This window comes from Urocitellus parryii, chromosome 1, assembly GCF_045843805.1.
Source record: "Urocitellus parryii isolate mUroPar1 chromosome 1, mUroPar1.hap1, whole genome shotgun sequence".
NCBI classification, from domain to species: Eukaryota; Metazoa; Chordata; class Mammalia; order Rodentia; family Sciuridae; genus Urocitellus; species Urocitellus parryii.
In genome coordinates this window covers 19,636,202-19,659,515 of record NC_135531.1, presented here as the reverse complement: position 1 = coordinate 19,659,515, position 23,314 = coordinate 19,636,202, and the positions used below count along the sequence as shown (strand labels likewise).

The 23,314-nt window shown below is 34.3% G+C and overlaps 1 protein-coding gene across 2 annotated transcripts in view; it reads right to left on the bottom strand.

Annotated features, from left to right (window-relative positions):
* Positions 1 to 23,314, bottom strand: part of Nup155 (nucleoporin 155) — a 59,681-nt gene that overhangs the window by 10,023 nt on the left and 26,344 nt on the right. For both annotated transcript variants that reach the window (XM_077795508.1, XM_077795510.1), the window contains 15 exons: positions 23,088 to 23,198; positions 21,404 to 21,498; positions 20,340 to 20,428; positions 19,865 to 19,927; positions 19,185 to 19,332; positions 17,357 to 17,423; positions 15,840 to 15,955; positions 13,995 to 14,092; positions 10,100 to 10,230; positions 7,601 to 7,792; positions 6,572 to 6,710; positions 5,753 to 5,888; positions 4,648 to 4,801; positions 3,935 to 4,039; positions 3,116 to 3,270 (listed from right to left, as the gene is read on the bottom strand). In XM_077795508.1, the coding sequence (XP_077651634.1) occupies positions 3,116 to 3,270; positions 3,935 to 4,039; positions 4,648 to 4,801; positions 5,753 to 5,888; positions 6,572 to 6,710; positions 7,601 to 7,792; positions 10,100 to 10,230; positions 13,995 to 14,092; positions 15,840 to 15,955; positions 17,357 to 17,423; positions 19,185 to 19,332; positions 19,865 to 19,927; positions 20,340 to 20,428; positions 21,404 to 21,498; positions 23,088 to 23,198 (1,799 nt within the window). The remainder of the gene's footprint in view (positions 1 to 3,115; positions 3,271 to 3,934; positions 4,040 to 4,647; positions 4,802 to 5,752; positions 5,889 to 6,571; positions 6,711 to 7,600; positions 7,793 to 10,099; positions 10,231 to 13,994; positions 14,093 to 15,839; positions 15,956 to 17,356; positions 17,424 to 19,184; positions 19,333 to 19,864; positions 19,928 to 20,339; positions 20,429 to 21,403; positions 21,499 to 23,087; positions 23,199 to 23,314) is intronic.

Sequence of the window (23,314 nt, the reverse complement as noted above, 5' to 3'; positions counted from 1 at the left end):
TACAATGATATGTATTCCCTAAAGACCCTTTAATCACCTTTTCCTAACTTCTCCCAACTTCATCTCCTTCTACTCATTCCTATGTTCACTATCTCCAACACCAGCTTTCTTTCTTGTGCCCCAAACACAACAAACCTGTATTCTGCAGCACTTCTGTACAGATTCATTACTTTGCTTTGACCACTTTTCCTCCATTTCTATATAGTTGCCTACTTCTTGCCCTTGTAGTCTCAAATTGAATGACACTTTCTGAGGACTTTTTTTTTTTAGTTGTAGATGGACACAATATCTTTATTTAATTAATTAATTTATGTGATGCTGAGGATTGAATCCAGTGCCTCACACATGCTAGGCAAGTGCTCTACCACTGAGCCACAGCCCCAACTCCTCTCTTGAGGCCTTTTTCAACGACTCCTAACTACAACAGCTCCCCACCCCTGCCAGGCACTTGCTATTATATTATACATTTTTATTGTATTTATAGAACCTGAATTTATTTATCTCTGGTCTTTGTCTACTAGAAGGTCAGAAGAGGATAGTGCCTGTCTTGTTCACTACTGCTTCCTGAATGCCTTGAACACTGGCACTCAAAACACATTTGCTTGCTGACCTATTGATAGGTATTAGAAAGTCCCAAGCATGGATCTCATGGCTGCCAGCTTCAGTCCTTTATATTCCACGAACTTGACATCATAAATTAGCTTGTCATTAAAAGCAAACCAATTCATTTACTTGTAGGGAACCTCTCATCAATCTGCATTAAATTTATCTTTTGCAACCAATTCATTCCAATTGGCATCAGGAAAAAATTGACGTTTTCTACTCTCAAAGAAGGCTTTATTTAAACTGTCCTTCTCTATTTATGGTTCCTTTTTTTCTTCAAACAAAAGAAACCAAATTTAAAAAGAACTCTCTCTCTCTCTCTTCTGTTTTTCAAAGCAGAACTGTGTATGGCAATTAACTAGCATTACCCTTAAGGCTAAATATTAAGTACTCTGTACATTTAGGGGCCCTGTTACTAAAAGAGCTTTACTCCCGGTTCCAACTCCAACTCCCTCTCAACTGAATATTTAAAAAGCAAGTAATATTTCCAAGTTATTTTCAATATAACATTCTATGGCTGCCAATTAATTTGGTGCAGCCCATATATACAAGAAGATTGCAGTGAACAAAAGAGCAAAAAGTAATGCAATCGTTGGAAAAATTTACTACGGAAAAAGACTAAGTGAGAACTAAAGGGTGAATGGATAGGGAATCTCACATAGGAGGAAATTAGGTTATGTGTGATAATGAATGTTCTTAAAAGGGAGTTTCTAAATCCAGGAATATAATGATTTTTGCAATAAGATAAAGGGTAAAGTACTATTAAAGATGGGCAATTAAGAGACTTTAATTTTCCATTTTGTTTTGTTTCTGTGGTACTTAGGATGGAACCTCAGTTGATACATGCTAGGCAAGCATCCTTCTAATGAGCAACATTCCTTCATTAAAATTTTATTTTGAGAAAAAGTCTCAAGTTGTCTAGGCTGGTCTTAAATTTGCAATCCTGCTTCAGCTGTCCAAGTAGCTAGGATTATGGTGTGTGCCAAAGTACCTGGCTAGAGATGTTAAAGTTTTAAGGCAATATGGCACAATAAAAATGGCATAAAGAGATCTATATGGTAATGGTATTTAGGACTACATAAGAATAATAAGAGTAATCTTGAAATGAAATACTAAAAGTCTGGATTAGGGCACAGGCCATATGTAACTCTAGAGTACAGCATGTAACATGTTCTCAAACATTGGATTACATAACTTTAATTCATGTAGCTACAATGAATTTAAAGTTTAATAATGTTAATCCTTAATTATAAAAGTTATAAATTAATCAAGGCTTTTACTGGCAACTGTCTTTAGGACTTTAAAGTCATTTCATCTTTTGCATGAAGGGGAACTTAAAAAAAATCAAGTAACTATTATGACTAAGGAAGGAGAGAAAACTAAGAAACATGTGCAATATAATATATATCTGCACATTAATGCGCATAATCACACTTGCTATAACTGAATTTTTTTCTTTTGGTGCTGGAGATGGACACAGGTCTTGGTACATACTAGATTTGTGTTCTACCAGTAAGCTACACCCTTGGGTTACCACTACCCCCTGATTTTTACAAGATCTCACTATAATACTCAGGATGGCCTTGAACTCCTGGGCTCAAGTGATCTTCCTGCCTCCTCTTCCTGAGTTGCTGGGATTATAGATGTGTGCCAAAGCACCCAGATCCATATGAACTCTTTAAGCAATAATTCTCATCAATGTGATTTGATATCAACTCTGTCTCCATACCTTTCCTTGCTAAATCAACCAATCCCCAGTTTTTGAAATAGTTACACATGAAAATAGAAGGTTAAAAGAATGATCTTTCCAATATTATATCAAATGATCATTTGATAATAATAATATAATTTAAATCTCCATGATTATCTTAATGAAATTCTTAATCCTTAATATGTAAGCTGTGAGACATTTTTAGTAATTTAATACAACATAAGAAGGGCTGGGGATACATCTCAGTCTGTAGAGTGAGAAATAGTTTTTGATCTTTTACTTAATAATAATTAACTACTGTTACTCAGAAAGAGTATAAAGACATACTTTAAGGAAAAAAATTATAAGGCAGTTTGAATAAAGAGGGTCTAATGAAGATTCTTTTATTACCTACCTACCATACATTATTATTATTTTTTTTAATACCTTTATTTCACTTATTTATTCTTATGTGGTGCTGAGGATCAAACCCAGGGTCTCGCACGTGTGAGGTGAGCGCTCTACCACTGAGCCACAACCCCAGCCCATACACTATTTTTTTTAAAAAGGAAGCTGGGTATGGTGGCACACATCTGTAATCCTAGGAGTTCAATTCCCAGTACCCCACACCCCACAACAGAGAATTATGATCTATAGGTAAATTCAAGTAAAAGCGTAAAAAATTCTACTTAAATTGAATTAAAATTCTACTTAAAAATTCTACTTAACTTGAACAGATTTCACTTCATTTTTGAAATCTGTATATAACTACATATAACTAGGTCTTTAATAATTCTTCACAATGAGAATATTATGCCATACCTATGCATGTCAGCCAATTTGGATAGGACACGAGCAGCATTACTAAAACTTCTGTTCTTCTCATAATACCTCCAGAGTAAATCCATATAACGAACTTTGTTTTGATCCACTTTGGCCATTCGGACTAGATATGGCTCCAGAAATGGAGAAGCAATCTAGAAATTATATGGTTACTCAGAAAAATGTTCTGAACACCAGTCTTAAGTCAAAAACACAATATTTCTAAAGCAACTATAATTTTGCTTTGTTGCATGAAATAAGCAAAATTAGAATCCAATAAAATAAGATAAAAGAATAGGCAATTTTTCTCATTACAAATTATTCTTGTTTTACTAGCTAACAAGTTTCTATAACAATTCAATTAGGTTAATCAAAATAAAATTACAAATCTTTAAATAAGCTTTGAGAACATAGATATTGACTAGGTTCTGAGCTCAAAGGTGCCCTTAAAATTAATGAATGTCAGATAGTCATTTTATAGAAAAAGGAATATTGAGAGAGTAGTAAAAGAACATGTCCATAGTCATACAGTGATTTAAAAGCAGAGATAAGATGAAGTTCATAATTCATAAACCAGTCACTTCTACTCCACAATGTACATTATCCTAAATAACTTCTAAGCAAGAAAGTTAAAGCAACAGTCTACTTGGCCTCTTAGGAAAAGAAATTATATAACACACTTAGGTTTATAACAACTGATGGTAGGTACAGGACGAGAAAAGAATTTCCTACAACTATATATTTGCTTAAATTACTAAGTTATACTAGTTAAAAATATAAATTAATATTAACAACACTGCAATAAAAAACATTTTTTACCTGTAGTAGCTTATCGGCAAGGTCAGCTTGTATTAACCAATTATAAAGAGCAATACTAAAGAGCTCATCCTTGGATCGCTGAGCCAATTTGAGCATTTGTTCAAACTAAAATAAATAAAACAGCAAAATTAGCATAGTTAAAGGTTTTGTTGTTGGGCATCACAACACTTTAACTCTAAACCCCTAATAAGAAATCAAGAATGGGGCTGGGGATGTGGCTCAAGCAGTAGCGCGCTCGCCTGGCATGTGTGCGGCCCAGGTTCGATCCTCAGCACCACAAACAAACAAAGATGTTGTGTCTGCCGAGAACTAAAATAAATAAATAAATAAATAATTTCTCTCTCTCTCTCTCTCTCTAAAAAAAAAAAAAGAAATCAAGAATCATTGAACAGGGGCTGGGGATGTGGCTCAAGCGGTAGCGCACTCGCCTGGCATGCGTGCGGCACGGGTTTGATCCTCAGCACCACATACCAACAAAGATGTTGTGTCCGCCGAGAACTAAAAAAATAAATACTTAAAAAAAAAAAAAATTCTCTCTCTGTCTCTCTCCCCTCTCTCACTCTCTCTTTAAAAAAAAAAAAAAAAAAAAAAAGAATCATTGAACAGAAACTTCTAAGAGCTACTACCTTTCCTCAAGTGATTATGCCACCCCTACCTTACAGAATTTCTAAAACACGGTGTACTTTCACAAGAAAATATGCTATTCCCCTTACATGGTGTCCTGCTTCTTCATTGCTCAGCATATTGGGATCAGATGATAGCACTGGAGGACCAGGTTTTTTGGGTACACTAGGAGACTGAGGAGCAGCCTTACTTTGATTTACAAGCTCTTGAAGGGTGTCTGTAATGCACTTGTAGCTGTTTAATCTGAAATAGAACACAAAAGGAAGTATGTTATTTAACTAAAAGCATTTGATTTACTTTATAAAATGTAAATATATACAAGAAAATAGTATATACACAAGAAGTATACTTGGGCAATACAAATACATATTTAGTATTAAAAATAACAAGCCCGGAGTGGTGGCACATGCCTATAATCCCAGCACTTGGGAGGCTACAGCAGGAGGATCACTTAAACCCATGAATTTGAGGTCAGTGTGGGCAACATAGCAAGACCCTATCTCAAAAATAGATTAAAAAAATATACTTTCTCTGGGCTGGGGTTGTGGCTCAGGGGTAGAGCACTCACCTAGCATGTGTGAGGCACTGGGTTTGATCCTCAGCACCACATAAAGTAAAATAAAGACGTTGTGTCCACTTCTAACTAAAGAAATTTTAAAAAAAATTAAAAATAAATAAATAAAATACTTACCATTATCCTGAATGAAAACCCCACTTTTGTTTTCAAATGTTTTCCCCTTTAAAAAAATCAATAAAGTCTCAAAAAACCCAAACAACTCCTTCCACAACACCAAAATAAAAAGAAAAACCACAGATGTAGGTCCAAAAACATTTATAATTTCTTAAGAATTTTCTTCAGATAAAAACTTTATTTCTGGGCTAAAAATTTTAATACTGATACAAGTCTTTATAAAACAATTAAGGCAGAATTAAATTTTATAAAGGTTATACTTGGAATATTATTTCCCTAATACTATCAATCAAAACTTGACACAAAAGTCTGAGGGGCTGGGGTTATGGCTCAGCGGTAGAGCGCTCACCCGGCATGTGTGAGGCTCTGGGTTCGATCCTCAGCACCACATAAAAACAAACAAATAAAATAAAAATGTTGTGTTCATCCACAATTCAAAAAATTAAAAAAAAAAAAAAAAGTCTATCTGAAAGCTGATAATTGGCTAAGGTAATAGCAGTCACCTTTCTTGGAAAGCTTGAAGTCCAACCATGTCTTCTTCTGGCTCTCCATGTTTATAGAAATGAAGTCCAAGACCCTGAGGATCTTTCTTCTCTGCAGCAGTAAGAGAAAGTTCCACCACACCCTCATAAAAACGCACTAATGGGAAAGAAAAGGACAGCATATTTATCCTATAATTAAGTTGAATATAATTTTCCTTAGCTGGCATATAAAACTAATCATTAAGGTCTATGATATATTAGTCTCCCTAGTGGCAACATCACAGAATGTTTCTGGTGAGACTATTAAAGAAAAAGGTCTTAATATGCTTTTCAGGCAGGTAGTATTAAAAAAAAATCATACTTAAAAATAACAGAAAGTAGGATTTCAGTTCTTTGTTAGGGGAAAAAAAATCTTCAGGTACAAAATAATAACTGCACTAAGGGCAATAGCTTTTATATTAGGTTGGATCTGATTTAAAGTAATTTCAAATAAAGGAGGCATACTTTATTTTGAAAATCAGTAAAGAAATTTTAAGTATTTTAAAAATAAATATTACTAATAGTTAACTGGACAAGAACTAAAACTCCAACGTTAAAAAGTTACAAATTTCAGGCTGAGGGTATACCTCAGTGGTAGAGCCCTGGCCTAGCAAATGCAAGGTCCTGAGATCAAGCCCTAGAAAAGAAAAGTTACATTTTTCATGTTATCACTTAGGCCACTGACAATGAAGAAAGATTTGCCTCTGGGAAGAGGCATTTCATCATCACCTTACTTTATTCACATACTGTCATATATCCTCGGAGATGAGTAATAGGTAAGATGAACATTTTATTTCTTACCTTGTCTATACTGAATGCAAACGTTGGAAAGATCCACTTGATTGCTGATCTTTTGATATTCCTTTAATGATTCCCTTAACATTCTTTCCTTTTCAGACTTACTTTGAACTTGTCGGGAACGCTGGAGAAGCTCATTTGCCTAGAAGAGATGATAAAAACTTTAAAATAATATAAAATCAGGGGGATGATGCTGTCAACATAAATTTAAGTCTATGTCTAAATTTATATGTGGTTTACCACAATTAAAAATAAAAACAACTCTACAAACTTACTTCTTCTTAATTTTAGGCAGAAAAGTTTTTGATCAAAATTATCCTAGCTATTCTTAATTCCTCTCACAAATATGTTAATCAAGACAGTTTTGTCAGGTAATTCTCTTGCCTAGTCAATACATTATTGGTCAGCAGGCAGTCCATGTGACACTGATTTATTTATTTTTTCAACCTGTAGGAAAGGATCAATAAAAATTGTTCCATTAACTCTAATTCATAATAGATTTACTTAAAGTTTTGGTGATTTTCCTTAATTTCTAAAGAGAGACACAAATTCCCTAATTTCTAAATTCAGTGTTTTCCCTTAATTTCTAAGCTTTTTCTTTAAAAAAAAAAAAAAAAAATATATATATATATATATATATATATATATTTATTTAGTTTTAGGTGGACACAGTATCTTTATTTTATTTTTATGTGGTGCTGAGGATCAAACCCAGTGCCTCATGCATGCTAGGTGAGCGCTGTACCACTGTGCCACAACCCCAGGCCAAGCCTTTTCTTTTTTAACAAGACCTAAAAATAATATCAAATATTCTTCTATGACAAACTTAAAGGAGCATATACAATTAAAGAAAGCATGAAATCCAACCCCTTTCTTACAATAGCTGAGGATTCTGAGGCCAAAACAACTAAGAGATCTCTTGGAGATCACATTAAGTAAAACAAAACAGTTCCTGACTCTCATTTTGGTGTGCTTTTCATTGTACCATGAAACTTCCTGTAAAAAACTGAAATATATAACAAAGCATCATACCTTAGAACAAACTGCATCATCAGTGCTATACAGAAGTGGGCAGATGTCCTGTAAATGTAAACTAATGCCATCAACAGCAGCATTATCTCTGATGTAGCAGTTGATAAGAGAAGAAATTAATGCCCCTGTGAGTTCTTTGTCCCTGATTACCAGATCTTTAAAAGTGGTGATCTTCAGCTGCTCTTGAAATTCCTAGGAGGATAAGAGAAGAATCCTTTCTATCAAATTATAGAAATATTATATTTCCACACAGTGAAATGTTTTCAATAACTTAAACACTAGCAGACTCTAATTCAAAAGAGAAAACAGGGTTGCAGGTATAGTTCAGTGGTAGAGCTATTTCCTAGGACATGTAAGGACCTGGATTTTATTCCCAAACTAGGAAGAATTAAAAAAAAAAAAAAAGAAAATATGCTACAGCAACAAATTATTGTAAACATGCATAAAATCATGTAGAGTTGGAAAAGAACCCATAGTGGGTGTAGTTTCAAACCTTTTACTTACAAATGGGGAAAAAAAAGTCCAGGTAGAGCTAAAATTATGGCTAGGTCAACTGTCTTCAGTTATAACAGTAAAGAACATTTAAAACAATCTCAGTTTACACCTTATTTTTCCTAAATACTGTTAAAAAATTTTGTTATTTGAGGCCTTTTAACATTAAAATTTGTTCTATATTTTGAATAGCTTTGCTTGTTATAATAGAATTCAAAAGCATGAAGGTGATTTATATTATAGTAAAATACTGTTTTGTGATTTGATTATTTCCTTTTTCTAAGCACCAATATCAACAAAATATCCAAACTGCACTCATATTTTTGCACAAATATTTAATCTGCTTTCCTTGAGCACATAGTTGGTGATGCAAGAAAGCAAGCTTTGAAGATGATGGCACATAATAAGCCAAAAAACTTGGGCTGGGGTTGTGGCTTAGTGGTAGAGTGTTCTCCTAGCATGCGTGAGCCACTGGGTTTGATCCTTGGCACCGTATAAAAATAAAATAAAGTTACTGTGTCTACATACAACTAAAAATTAAATGTTTAAAAAAAAAACTACCTACATTATGTTTATCACCTAACAAAACTTAAAAATATTATTCTACCTGGCATAAAAAAGAAAGTAGTTTTCATGAACATTATAGATTGAATTTTTAATAAGGAAAAAATTAGATTTACAAGAAACAACAATAAAATTCAAATGTATGTGCTTATAACACTAGTAAAAGGAACTGGGGTCATATTCTAGCTTTCTTTAAAAAAATTAATTAATTAATTTTAATTAGGTATATATATGACAGCAGAATGCATTTTGATTTACTGTACAAAACTGCAGCACAACTTCTCATTTCTCTGGTTGTACATGATGTAGTGTTGCACTATATGTGCAGTCATATATGTAAAATTATGGGTCACCATCTAACTTTGAAAAATTGTAATTAAAAGTCAAGAATTAGGCATTCAGGGTAACAAAACAGTCCTAAAGAACAAGTTTTTTTTTTTTTTTAAATAGAATTTGAGTTAATAACTGTGGAAGGAATCAGTTTAGAAAATTATGATTTTGTAATCACAGATGAAATAACCAAATCAGGCAATAAGTATCAATGGATGACAAAAGCCTGATTAAAATCTCATGGAAAATTTTACAATGGTAGAACTTAACCACTTGAATTCAGCAATCAATCTTAGTTGCACTAAAAAGTAGGACAATCAAAATTTTGGGGTCTTGTTAGTCTGATGAACAAATCACCACCTATGAAAAATTCTGTTCTTCATCAAATAAATGAACCTGAACCTAATCAAGCCTAAATATACTTTTCTTTAAACATTTTTTAGCTATAGATGGACACAATACCTTTATTTATTCATCTTTATGTGGTGCTGAGGATCAAACCCAGGGCCTCAAACATGCTAGGTGAGCACTATACCACTGAGCCAAAACCCCAGCCCTAACTAACTTTCATTTTACAGAAAATGTAGGGGATACAACAAATTCACTCTAAGGAAAGTAAAAAAAAAAAAAAAAACAGAATGCTGGACATTCTATAGGACTGATGATCTGATTTTCACGTTACAATAGCAAATAAAAAAAAATCCCTCCCCACTAAAATGAAGCTAAGACTTACTCTAGATTGAAAGAGATTTACAAGAAACAACAATAAAATTCAATGAGTAAACCAACTGGATTTCTTTGAAGGTGGGGAGAGGGATATGTAGCCCAAATAAAGATTAAAACTTATTGTCATAAAAAATATGTTTTTGGTAAACTAAGTCTTCATTTGTATCCCAGATAGAAAGTTCTCATACACTGAAAAACTTGTAGCTTGACAAAATGGTTCACTCAAGTTATTACATTTGCCTGTAATCATTCTAGATTTATAATGACATTCTAGCTTTATAATAACCTAATGCTTCCCAAACCCAAGTGTAAGATTAAAACTTATGCAAAAGAAACAAACTTGGTATTAATACTATGATTTTTAAACAAAAATCCCACAAACTTTACCTTCTGAAGTTCTCCTACAATGACAGTAAACTGATGTTCACAAAGAAGTTTCCATAAAGCCAGGGCCTGGTATGATTTTCGAACCAACTGCTGAATTGCCTGAAGTGAAACCTTTTCACTCAGCTGAGCCTCTAATGAGAAAATACAACTATTGGAGTTTTATAAAATGACAAAGATTAAGCTGTTTATTTTAAGTAAAACTATAGTTAAGGTTGAATTTCTCAAATTCCTATTATCCTCTCTATCCCCATCAAAGGCAACTGAACACCAGTTGCTGTATTTAGGGTTTTTTTTTGGTACAGTGATTGAACCCAGGGGTGCCTAACCATTGAGCCACATCCCCATCCCTTTTGATTTTTCATTTTGAGACTGATCTTGCTAAGTTGCTTAGAACCTCACTAAATTGCCGAGGCTGGCTTCAAACTTGCAAGCAATCCTCCTGCCTCAGCCTTCCAAGTTGCTAGGATTACAGACATGTGCCACCACATCTGGCTGTATTTACATTTGTATCTTTTTGCTTTAGATATGTGCATCTGTGTGTATGTACATATGAAAAATAAAAGTGTTGCTCTGTTTTTAACAATCAGACCAATACTTTCTCAACACAGTTATATGTTCACAGGTGACAAATCCAACTATATTTATTTTATCACTGAGTGTTTCAGTTACCCCAATTTGGCCCATTTTTGCACCTGAAGGACAGTTAGATTGCCTCCAATGTTTTGCTATTAAATGAATATGATAAAAATTCTTTTTTTTTTTTTTTCAGAGTAGAAATTAGAAATTTATTAAAGGACAGAAGAAAAGACTTCTCCCGGAGGAAGAAGGGGACCCAAAAGGTGGAATCCCGATAAAAATTCTTAATGAAGGTTTCCTGGAAAGCACAATCATATTTCTCTAGGATCAAGTTTCTCAACCCTGGATATACATGTTGGTGAATCATGAAAACAGTTCAGTCCATCATAATACCCCCTCATCCCTTAATAGGAAATAGAATATAGAATAAAATGAAAAAGGAAAAAAAAATATTAGAGTATGAAACAGGTAGAGTTGTTTTAGGAAATTTGTTTCAATTATATATGTGTGTATGATTTTAAATATCTGCATTGGGCTAAGGTTGTAGCTCAGTGGTAGAGTGTTTGCTTAGCATATGTGATGTCCTGGGTTTGATCCTCAGTACTGGGAGAGGAACAAATCATAAACATCACACTTATAATCCTAGTAGCTAGGTAGGGCGAGGCAGGAAGATCCTAAGTTCAAAGATGATATGGTGGCTCAGTGGTTAAGCACCCTAGATTCAACTCCTGGTACAAACAAAACAAAACAAAACAAAAAACACTGAGTCAATATAAAATGTATATCTTACTGTGGGGGAAGAATGTTTGATCAAATCTAGTCTAGGATGTATACCTAGAAGTAAGACTGTGGGCTCTAAGAGTGTGAATTTTCAGCTTTCACTAGATCTGACCAAATTGCTTTTCAGTGTGGTTCAAAGTATAAACTACCAGCAATTCAAATGCTCTATTTGTACAAATCCTCATCAATGCTTGATAATAAGCTTAACATCCTAATGAAGTATCATGAGCAGTTCCGAAAAAGTTTACAAAATAGTGGATAGAAATCTAGGTCCAGAAGGAAGGGAAGAAAATAAGCTGGGACCAAAATAAATGGCTGGGTCTTAATTACAAAGTTCTATCAGCCAGAAACAATAGAAGGCAATAACAATACCAATAGAGGGCAAAGGAACTGAAAAAAAAATTGAGGGCAGGGAAAATTTCTGGAAACATTTATTATTCCAACTCATACATGAAATAATTAAAAATTATAAGAACTTCTCAGTTCTTTTTACTCTTTCTTATTATTAGTAATAATTTTCACAAAAAGCATAATCAAATACTTCATTCATGTTTTTAGTTCTATGAAAAAATATATTACTAGTTGGGTGTGGTGGTAATCCCAGCTACTTGGGAGGATGAGGCAAAAGGATTACAAGTACAAGGCTAGCCTCAGCAACATAGTGAGACCCCCATTTAAAAAAAAAAAGTATCATTAACTACAAAGGTATATCACTTCATATCCACTACAATGACATAATGGTGCATAACAGTAGTCCTAGCTATTTAAAAGGCTGAGGATGGAAGATTGCTGAAACCAGCCTAGAATGAGGCCCTGTCTCTAAACAAACAAATAAACAAAAATTAAAAATATAATTATCATATGATCCAGCAATTCTACTTCTGGGTATATACAAAATAAACTAAAAAGGGAACTCAAATTTGTATTTGTATATTCATGTTCACAAAAGGTGGAAGCAACCCACTGCCCACTCCCAATGAATAGATAAACAAAACAAAATGTGGTGTGTAATATAACAGAGTATTATTCAGATTTAAAAAGAGAAAATTCTGACATATGCCACAACATGGATGAATCTTAAATACAGTATTCTAAGTGACAAAGCCAGTAATAACATAAAAATTACTATATTAATCTATTTATATAAGGTGCTTATGAGTAGTCAAATTCACAGAAATAAAAATTACAATGGAGGCTGCTGTTGTCTAGACATAGGAGAAAAATGGGAAATTATTGTTTCATAGATAAAGGATTTCTAGAAAGATAAAAAAAGTCCTAGAGATGAATGTTGGTGATTGCTGTACTACAATGTGAATATAGTGAATGCCACTTCAAAATAGTTAAAATGGGTCAGATGTGGAGGTGCATGCCTACAATCCCAGATATTCGAGAGGCTGAGGCAGGAAGATCTCAAGTTTCTTTTTTGTTGTTGTTTTTTAAATATTTATTTATTTTTTTAGGTATCGGCAGACACAACATCTTTATTTGTATGTGGAGCTGAGGATCGAATCCAGGCCGCACGCATGCCAGGCGAGCGCGCTACTGCTTGAGCCACATCCCCAGCCCAAGATCTCAAGTTTCAAGACCAGCCTGGACAACTTAGTGAGACTCTTGTCTCAAAATAAAAAAAACGGGGTATAGTTCAGTGGTAGAACATTTGCCTAGTATGTGCAAAGCCCTGGGGTTCAATCTCTAATACTGTCAAAAAAAACTTAAAAATAGTAAATTTTGTTTTTTATATATATATACATATATATACACCAACATTTATATATATACTATATATATATAATATACTCTTGTCTCAAAATAAAAAAACGGGGTATAGTTCAGTGGTAGAACATTTGCCTAGTATGTGCAAAGCCCTGGGGTTCAATCTCTAATAATACTGTCAAAAAAAACTTAAAATAGTAAATTTTGTTTTTTATATATATATATATACATATATATACACCAACATTTATATATATACTATATATATATAATATATGTTTACATACACATATACACATACACTTATACATCTGTGTGTGTATAAATATATAGTGATATATAAGACAATCACAAAATCATAAGAAAAAAGTGTGTATCATGTTTACTACTGGAGGAAAGAACAAAAATTTGTGGGCTAGCTGGGAGCGATGGCACACACCTGTAATCCCAACAACTTGAAAGGCTAAGGTGGGCAGATTGTGAGTTCAAAGCCAGCCTCAGCAAAAGCGAGGTGCTAGCAACTCAGTGAGATCTTATCTCTAAATAAAATACAAAATGGGGCTGGGGATGTAGCTCAGTGGTTGAGTAGCCCTGAGTTCAATCCTTAGTACCCACTCCTCCCAAAAATATTTGTAGGCTAAAAGAGTTACGGAAACAAAGAATTTCCATATTGTTCCGTTTTCCCAATCACACTGATTCTTGAATGAATAACATTGTGTTATCAGATAAACTAGATCTTACTAAGAGAAGTTCGCCATTTACTATTCAAGTAATAAAACCCTTTAGTGAGGTCATGGATATGTAATTGATCAGAAGAATAATTTACCATGAAACTTCCTCTGTAGCTCCTGTTGCATTTGCTGAGTATTTCCATTTTCAGGACGCATGAATCCCATAAGCCTCTGCTGCACTTTGGCAGTAGTACTGAAACAGAAATTACAGAATGTGTCTGTGTGTACATCGCAACTCTTTTCATATGTAACTTAGATACCATACAATCAATAATTTAAAATGTACCTATGGAATAGTGCAACCATCACAAGCACTGGTTTCCACAAAAATGGAAAAATTCTCATATGAGAAAGAGTTCATAGAATTAAAAATTGATGATCAGGAAGAAAATTTATCATAGACTAAACAGATGCTACTTAAAATGACTGAGGTTAAATCAATTAAATGATTGAAAAATATCAACTAGAAATTTTCCTAATCTTGAGGGGAAAAGATCAAAGAGAAAGATAATGAAAGAGAGAAGAGAAAGGAAGGAAATGATATAAGAGAAAAAACTGAGGCTAGATCCAGGAAAGTCGATCTTATTCTCGAAAGAGAATAGAACAAAACATAGGACACGAGCCTCAAAAATATGTTAAGTGCTAGGCGAGATGGCACCTGCCTGCAGCAACTTGGGAGGCTGAGGCCAGCTTGGGCAACTCAGTAAGAACCTGTTTCAAAATAAGAAAGAACTGGGGATATATCTCAGTGGTAAAGCATCTTTGGGTGTAATCCCCACTACCAACCAACCAACCAACCAATCAAGCAACAAAAAATCCCACAACTACAAAAAAAAAACCCAAAGTTAAAGGAGCCAGTCTCCAAAACTGCACGGTATATGATTTTATTCCTATGAAATGTTGAGAATAGATCCAAATAGATCCACATAGATGGAGTAGACTGGTAATTGGGGCTGGAGAGCGGAACATGGAACAACTGCAAACAAACAGAAGCTATCATCTCAGAGATGGAAATATTCTAAAACTGGCCAAATGTGGTGGTGAACACCTACACCTATAATCCCAGCAACTTGGGAGGATGCAGCAAGAGGATCACATGTTCTAGGCCAGCCTCAGCAATTTATGGAGGCCCTAAACAACTCAGAGACCCTATCTCAAACAAAAAATAATAAGGACTGGGAATGTGGCTCAGTTGTAAAGCAACCATGGGTTTAACCCCAGGTACAAAAACAAAACAAAACAAAAAAAGAAATGTGCTAAAACTGTATTGTGGTAGTGATGGTTACACACTTCTGCACACTGAGGAAAAGTTACTGATCTGAACTTCAAAATTAGTGAATTTTATGTAAACTAGATCTCAAGTCACTGCTACAAAAAATTTCCATACTGAATGAAACTAATGTTGCACACATGATAGGGTTGGTTGAAATTAGTAAGTTTTAATATAATTCTATTATTAAAGGTCAGAAAAAAATTACATGATATTATCTATAAAATGCAGGAAAGGAATTTAATAAACCTTAATACTCACTTATATAAAAGTACTCAAGAAAACAGAAATGAATGGATACTTTCTTATCATTATACAAAAGGGAAAAAAAGCCAGATATGGAGGGTCATAAAGCATATTCCATTTTCATAATATATTAAGAACAGGAAGGTTCATTGTGAGAGAAAGTAGATTAGTGCTTGCCAACCATGGGGAGAAAGAAATGGGGAATGACTGTAAATGACACAGAATTTCATTATGGAATGATGAGTGTTCTGGATTGAATAGTAGTGATGGCTGCATAACCTTGTGAATACACTAAAAAACTACTGAACTATATGCTTTAAAAGTATAACTTTTATGATAGATGAATTATTATATCTCAAAAACAACAAAATACAATGAAAATAAAAAAGTGAAGAAATAAATAAACCCTATTTTTTTTTCTTACTTTGGATTTCCTAATGGTCCTCCTGCAAATTGGGAATTTCTGTCTAGAAATTCCTGCAAACCTTTCAGTTCTTGTAGTACTGACTCCAGAAGTTGGCAGGGAACACTACTTTCAATCTGTAAAACCAAAGAATTTTCAAAAGTTAAATACTAGAAAAGGTGTACACATAAAAAGTATAAATTCTGTATAGCTATAAATGTATATATAATTTTAATTTTGAGGCATCCTATTTTTGTAAATAGTACAGCTCTTTCTTATATCATTTCACTTCTTGTTATGCTGGGAATTGAACCCAGGACCTTGTGCATGCAAGGCAAGCACTCTACCAATTGAGCCTATCCCCAGCCCTCAATTCACTTCTTGAAGACCAGAATGCCATGAAGGACACTAGTATCTCTCATCTCCTGTTAAGACTGATGTATAATTTATGTTCAGTAAAGCACAAACATTAAGTAAATATCTTGATTACTTTTTATATTTTGTGGTTGTCATTCAGATCACAGTACAGAACATTTCCAATACCCAAAATGTTTCCTACTGTTCTTTTCTGGCTCTTTGTCATCCCACCTCCAAGGTAACCTCTCTTACTTTTATCACTTTACAATAATTTTGCCTGTTATTAAACTTCGTGTACATGAGATAAATGCATTCTTATTTCCTCAGAAATGTGGGCTTTAAAAGAATATCACAGTTGTGGCTCAGCGGTAGGGCGCTCACCTAGCATGTGCGAGGCCCTGGGTTCGATCAATCAGCACCACATGTAAACAAATAAATGAAATAAAAGTATTATGTTCAACTACAACTAAACAATAAATACTTAAAAGAATATTACAGGACTGGGGTCGTGGCTAAGTGGTAGAGTGCCTGCCTGGCATGTGTGAGGCCTTGGGTTTGATCCTCAGCACTATATATTTATATAAACAAATAAAGTAAAAAAAAATCCATTGTCAATTTAAAAATATTAAAAAAAAGAATATCACATTAAAAAGACATTTGGTACCTTTCTGTTTAAAAAAAAAAAACTTAAAACATCTGCATATTTCAGATTCTTTAAAAGAAATTTTCCTACCCAAATCTGTGATAATACAAAATTTTACCAATTGTTTCCTTAAAACAGTCTGGGACATATTTCATGCATGAAAATTAGTACTGGGTCCTTGGAGGTACTGTATATATAAGCCAAAGCATAAAATAATAAATTCAGACAGATTTTAAATAATAGCACTGACTCTATTTACTCCTTACAACAACCTTATAAGGGAGATATATTATTAGTCTCATTTTATAGTGAGGCACAGGGCTTTGAAACATTAAGAAATTTACCCATGATCAGACAGTTTATAAATGAAGAAGCTGAGATTTCAATCAAGGGTGGATGATTTATTGAACATGAACACAAAAATCTACAGAAAAGAATAATTTATTTACAACATCAAGCAACGTGAAACAATTTAATAGTTCTATATTGCTACCAACTGGTTATATACAAAGAGCAGGATGATAGTGTATACACTTACTGCCATGATCTCTCTGTTGCCACTCTTGAATACCCTCTCCACAACCAAGCTAGCATCCCAGATATTTCTGAAACAAAAAAATGTTTTAGGACATCATTACCTTGGGTAAGATATGACTGCACAAATGGTATGGCTCTACATTGTGTACAACCAGAGCATCGAAATGTTGTGCTCTATTTGTGTACAATGAATTAAAATGCATTCTGCTGTTATGTATAACCAACAACAAAAAAAGGAGAAAAAAATGTTTTAATGATTGTATTCTTTACAAATAAGAAAAATTACAATATGCAGTAAATTTCTTTTTGTGGTAATGTAATAGCTTTATTGTTTTTAAAACAATAATATATTTTTTAAAATATCATTTAATATCTTTTTTTTAAGAGAGAGAGAGAGAGAGAATTTTTTTTAATATTTATTTTTTAGTTTTCGGCGGACACAACATCTTTGTTTGTATGTGGTGCTGAGGATCGAACCCAGGCTGCACGCATGCCAGGCGAGCGCGCTACCACTTGAGCCACATCCCCAGCCTAAAACAATAATATTTAACATTTACTAAGTGAGCTAGAAAAATGGAAAACGGGAAATTTTCAAACCAAATATACCCATTATTTCAGATGAAATTCTTCTGCAGAAAAATCAAAAGGTTCTGGGTAACAACTTATAAATAGGGAATTTATAATTTTAAAAAATTTATAAAGGGATTCTATACTGTTATCACATTTTTTTTTTAAAGAGAGAGAGAGTATTTTTTAGTATTTCTTTTTTAGTTATCGGCGGATACAACATCTTTGTTTGTATGTGGTGCCGAGGATCAAACCTGGGCCGCACGCATGCCAGGCGGGCGCGCTACCACTTGAGCCACATCCCCAGCCCCCTGTTATCACATTTTTAAGCAAATGAGATGAATGAAAACATACATTAGAAATCTGAAAACTATATACTAGACTTGATAGCTAATTAGATGATATGATAGACTGATTGCAAAAACAGTGGAAATTCTCACCCTATTTCTATTCCATACAGAGTATGATTTTAATACCTCTTCTCTAAGGAACTATAGTCTGCTTCCCACTTTCTGAATCTGGGTTTGCCTTGAGACTTCCCTCTGGCCCGGGAATAGGCTGGTTCTAAGCCTAGGCATCAGGAGGCTTGGCAACTTCTACTCTTTCTCCAGGACCCTGCTATGAATAAGTGAGTAATCCTTGGCTAACCTCCTGAAAGATGAGAGACCTCATGGAGAACAACCAAGCTATATCAGCTGATGATATTCCAGACATGCCCCTGAATGTTTGAGAGTTTAGCCAAGAAAAAGAATTCTCTTTATTCTCACAGATGAATGTCTCTGCATGGGTGAGCCAAACAAACCCAGAACTGCCCAGCTGACATCTAGATACTTGTCACTGAATTATGGGGTGGTTTGTAATGTATACTATTAATATGTATATAGATATACTCTGACACTAAATACACACAGAAATAAAAACATAGTACTTAACAGACATATAATAAAAAGGCTTAGACAGATGATAGAAATTTTATCAATGGACAAATGAGTTAAAGTAAAATTTAATAGGAATAAATGAAGTCACAAATTTATTTTAAAATATTTCACTCTTCAAAATAGGAAAAAATACCCAGCTATTTGGGATGCTGCAGCAGGAGGATTGCAAGTTCAAGGCCACCCTTGGCAACTTAAACTTAGCAAGGCACTGTCTCCAAAAGACAGTGGTAGAATGCCCCTGGGTTCAAGGTTAAGTTTCTTATATCATGAGGGAAAAAACAAAAGGACAAATGAGCAATAGTTAAGTATTCCTTGAAAACTTACCCCATTATCCGAGAAAAATAAATGCAAATACCATTGTGTTTTCCAGAGTACACAATCTCTGGGCCAGTCATACAACTCATACTTGTGGCCTGAGCAGCTGGGTTTCCCATGGCACCCACAGGAGTTGACATAGCAGGGGGCTGTATACCTTAACAAATAAAAGCAAATCTCTTATATATAATCCTAAATATTCAGAATTCTCAATAACCCAAGTTTTTTGTCTCTGGACACAAAGGTAGAGATTTTTATAAAAATAATCAACTAGATAGATATTTAATTTGATTTTTCTTGCTAAGACTTGGATGGATTCTCCCAGTTAGACATTCAAGTGTTGAAAATGCAGAATGAAAAGGAAAGAAAACTTGCAATCATAAATCCTAATACTGGAAGTGAAACAAAACTATACTAATTTCAGGGCCCACTTAAATCCTAATACCCAATAAGGGTATTTCCAGGCACAATATTTGAGGAGCTCCTCAAATATTGTGCCTGGAAATAAAGGCATTCATGGCCAAATGCCAATAAATGCTTAGATGTCAAGCAACAAAATGAAATCTATTAAATGACATTTTTTTTCCAAGAGAATAGGACAAGTTAGTCTTTTACACAATAAAAATTAAGAACATGTTAGCTCTTCAAAAAGAAGAATAATAAGTGATCCAAAAAAAGAAAAGTGGTACCTTGAGATGGTGTTCCCAAAAAGGACAGATTTGGGTAGGGACTACCACTAGGAACAGGAGAACCTAAAAAAGAATATATTTATAAATCAAAATGAGGCCCAGAAGCTATTTGTTAAGCATGAGTAAAGAATGGTACCATCTATGATACATTTAAATTTTCTAGTAACTTCTTAATAATTCCTATTTTGGAAAACACTGACATATGAATTTCTTGTTATTGAATCTTTCATTTCTTTTCCATTCAATAAATACCAAATGATATCTGTAAGTACTATTTGGTTATATCTTCTTTTCCTTCTTAAAATAAACTAAGGATTCAACATTAATATCATCATAACAAGTCATAAACTATAGACTTATCTATCAATAATACAGCAGCAATAAAACAATGAAAAGCTTTATTGATTAAAATAATATAGCTTCTAAAATTCATACTATTATATAATAAAGTTTCATTTCAATGTTTAATACTCACTAGAATAAACAGGAGATCCCAAGATGGGACCAACATTACTCGGAGTGGGGAGAGTAGCTGGAAATCTCATCTGTGCTTCACCTCCGTACCTATTTGTATGAAAACAGAGGTTGAATTTATTCAGTGATCGATCTATCAATCAATCTATCTATCTTAAAAGCTGGAAATGTTCCTACTCCTGCTTAGCTTCCAAATAAATGCTGAAGACTTTAATGCATGGTGCTGACAAGTGAGTTATATTCCTAGGATACATAATAAATACTGATTTAGTAAATGTTGACATAAAACCAGGGACTCTGATAACTTCTAATATATCACTGGCAACACACAGAGTTTACTTAGTGAGCAAATGGCACTGTAATTTTCCTAACAGATTTTGGCTATTTTTTTTTTTTTAAATCTCTTTGATGGCTGGAGTATAGAGTATAGCTCAGCAACAGAGCACTTGCCTAGCATGTCTGAGGCCCTGGGTTCAATCCTCAGTACTTCAAAAAAAAGTTAATAATAAAATCTCCTTTTTTTGGGGGGGTACTGGAGAACTAAACCCAGGGGCACTCTACCACTGAGTTAAATTCCACTCATTTTTATTTTGATACAGGATTTTGCTTAGCGGCTTAGGGCCTTGCTAAGTTACTAAGGCTGGCCTCAAACTTGCAATTCTCCTGTCTCAGATTCTCAAGTTATTGGGATAACAGGCGAACACCACAATATCTGCCTAATAAAATATCTTTTGAACCAAGTTTCCTTAACGTGATTCAGAACCCCATTCAGAACCAATTACACACATAAAGCAGAATTAGTAGTGTCTAAGGAAGTAAAAAAAGATGAGAGAGTAAATGAGATACAACAGTGAAAAGACTAAACAAAAAAAGCTAGAGAACAAAATTCAGACAAAGAGTAATAATGCACAAATTAATCTATCCCATGAGCATGATAATCTTTCCAGATTTTTACCCTTTTGAAAATGAATTTTAGTAATTTCCCTATGTAGTCATTCAACTCTCTGGCACACTGGCAAAGTGACCATTTTAAAAAGTGGCCCAGTAGGAAAAAACCTGAAATACCTGAAGAAAGCTCGTGTAGCCCAAGCAGATACTTCTCTATCACAGGCAGCAGTGGAGCAAGCAAGGATAAGGCAAGTTGCACAAGCCTGGTCTTCCTGTAGGAACAAAACAAAACAAAACCCCCACATTAAACAAATTTTGTTTATTGCTATATCTGTTGTTTCAATCTGTCCTTTGCACAAAGCAGATGCTCCATAAATAATGGCTGACTGAATGAAATCAGCTGGTATTTAAAAAGAAGCAAACACTACTCTTTTTACTTTCTTTCTTCCTTCCTTTCTTTTTTTTAGTACTGAGGATTAAACCCAGGGGAGCACTGCCATTGAGTCACATCCTCAGGCCTTTTTCAGATTTTGAGACAGGGTCTTGCTAAATTGCCAAGATTGGCTTTGAACTTGTGATTTTCCTGCCTCAGTGTCCCAAGTCACTGGGATTATAGGTGTGTGCCATGGCACCCAGCTAAGAGTTCACATTTATCAAGTCCACATCATGTGCCAGGCACTATTTTAAGAGTTTGACATATGTTAGGCCTTATACCACATAATTTTAATAATGCATATTTTACATTACAAAAAAATTGAAACCTAGACAATTCGAGTATCTAATCACAGTGGTGGAGCTAAGTTTTTTTTTTTTTTATGGATACCTGGGATTGAACTCAGGAACACTCGACAACTGAGCCACATTGCCAGCCCCATTTTGTATGTTATTTAGAGACAGGGTTTCACTGAGTTGTTTAGCACCTCACTTTTGCTGAAGCTGGCTTTGAACTCATGATCCTCCTGCCTCAGCCTCCCAAACTGCTGGGATTATGGGCGTGTGCCACTGTGCCCAGCAGAGCTAAGATTTTCAATAGGTGGTTTGTATGCAGGGTCTACATACTTAAATTTTTTTTGGATACTGGGCATTTAAGCCAAGGGTGCTTTACCATTGAGATACATCCCTAACCCTTTTCATTTAGGTCAGAGGCTTACTAAGTTGCTGAAGCCCTTGCTAAGTTGCTACGGCTAGCTCAAACTTGTGATTCTCCTGTCAGTCTCCTGAGTCACTGGGATTACAGGTATGCACCACTGTGCCCACCTCTACACTTAATTTTGATCTGATGTTCTTAATTTTAAACTAAGCACTACCAGTTTAAACCTTATCAATTCTAGGTGTAGCTTTGAAATACTAATGCCCCCACATTATCCCTTCAAATTTCTTCCTCAGATCATAAAGTGTGGATGCATGTGCATTCAAGCACATATCAGCCAATAAACGTACTGTCTCATGTTTTTCATAAAGAGTAATTATCATCTAACCTGACTACCAGACTCTTCTTTTTTTTGTGTGTGTGTGGGGGTACCGGGGATTGAACTCAAGAGCATTCAACCACTGAGCCATATCCCCAGCCCCATTTTTGTATTTTATTTAGAGACAAGATCTCACTGCTTAGTGACTCTCTAAATTGCTAAGGCTGGCTCTGAATTCATGATCCTCCTGTCTCAGCCTTCCCAGACGCTGGGATTACAAGCGTGCACCACCATGCTCAGCCCTGAATATCAGACAATCTTTAAGAGTACACTTTAATAAAAATTATCAAAATCAGAGAATAAAAATCTGAATGAAGTCTTATTCTACTATCAAAAGTCAGTATACATATACATTTATAATCATCACATTAAAAAAGTATATCAATAATTACCTGATGTAACTTAAAGAACCTTTCAATCTCTTCTCCATCTCCACCCACATTGCTCACAAGTAGGTGCCTTAGTTGATCTACAGGTCTTAGTTTATGAAACATAAGACTACCCTAAGAAATTTTAAAAAGGAAGAATGTGAGTAAACAGATTTAACAACCTTGGTTGGTAGCAACTGACTCTGCTAACCTTATTAAATCAAATGAAACAACAAGAAAATAACTTCAAG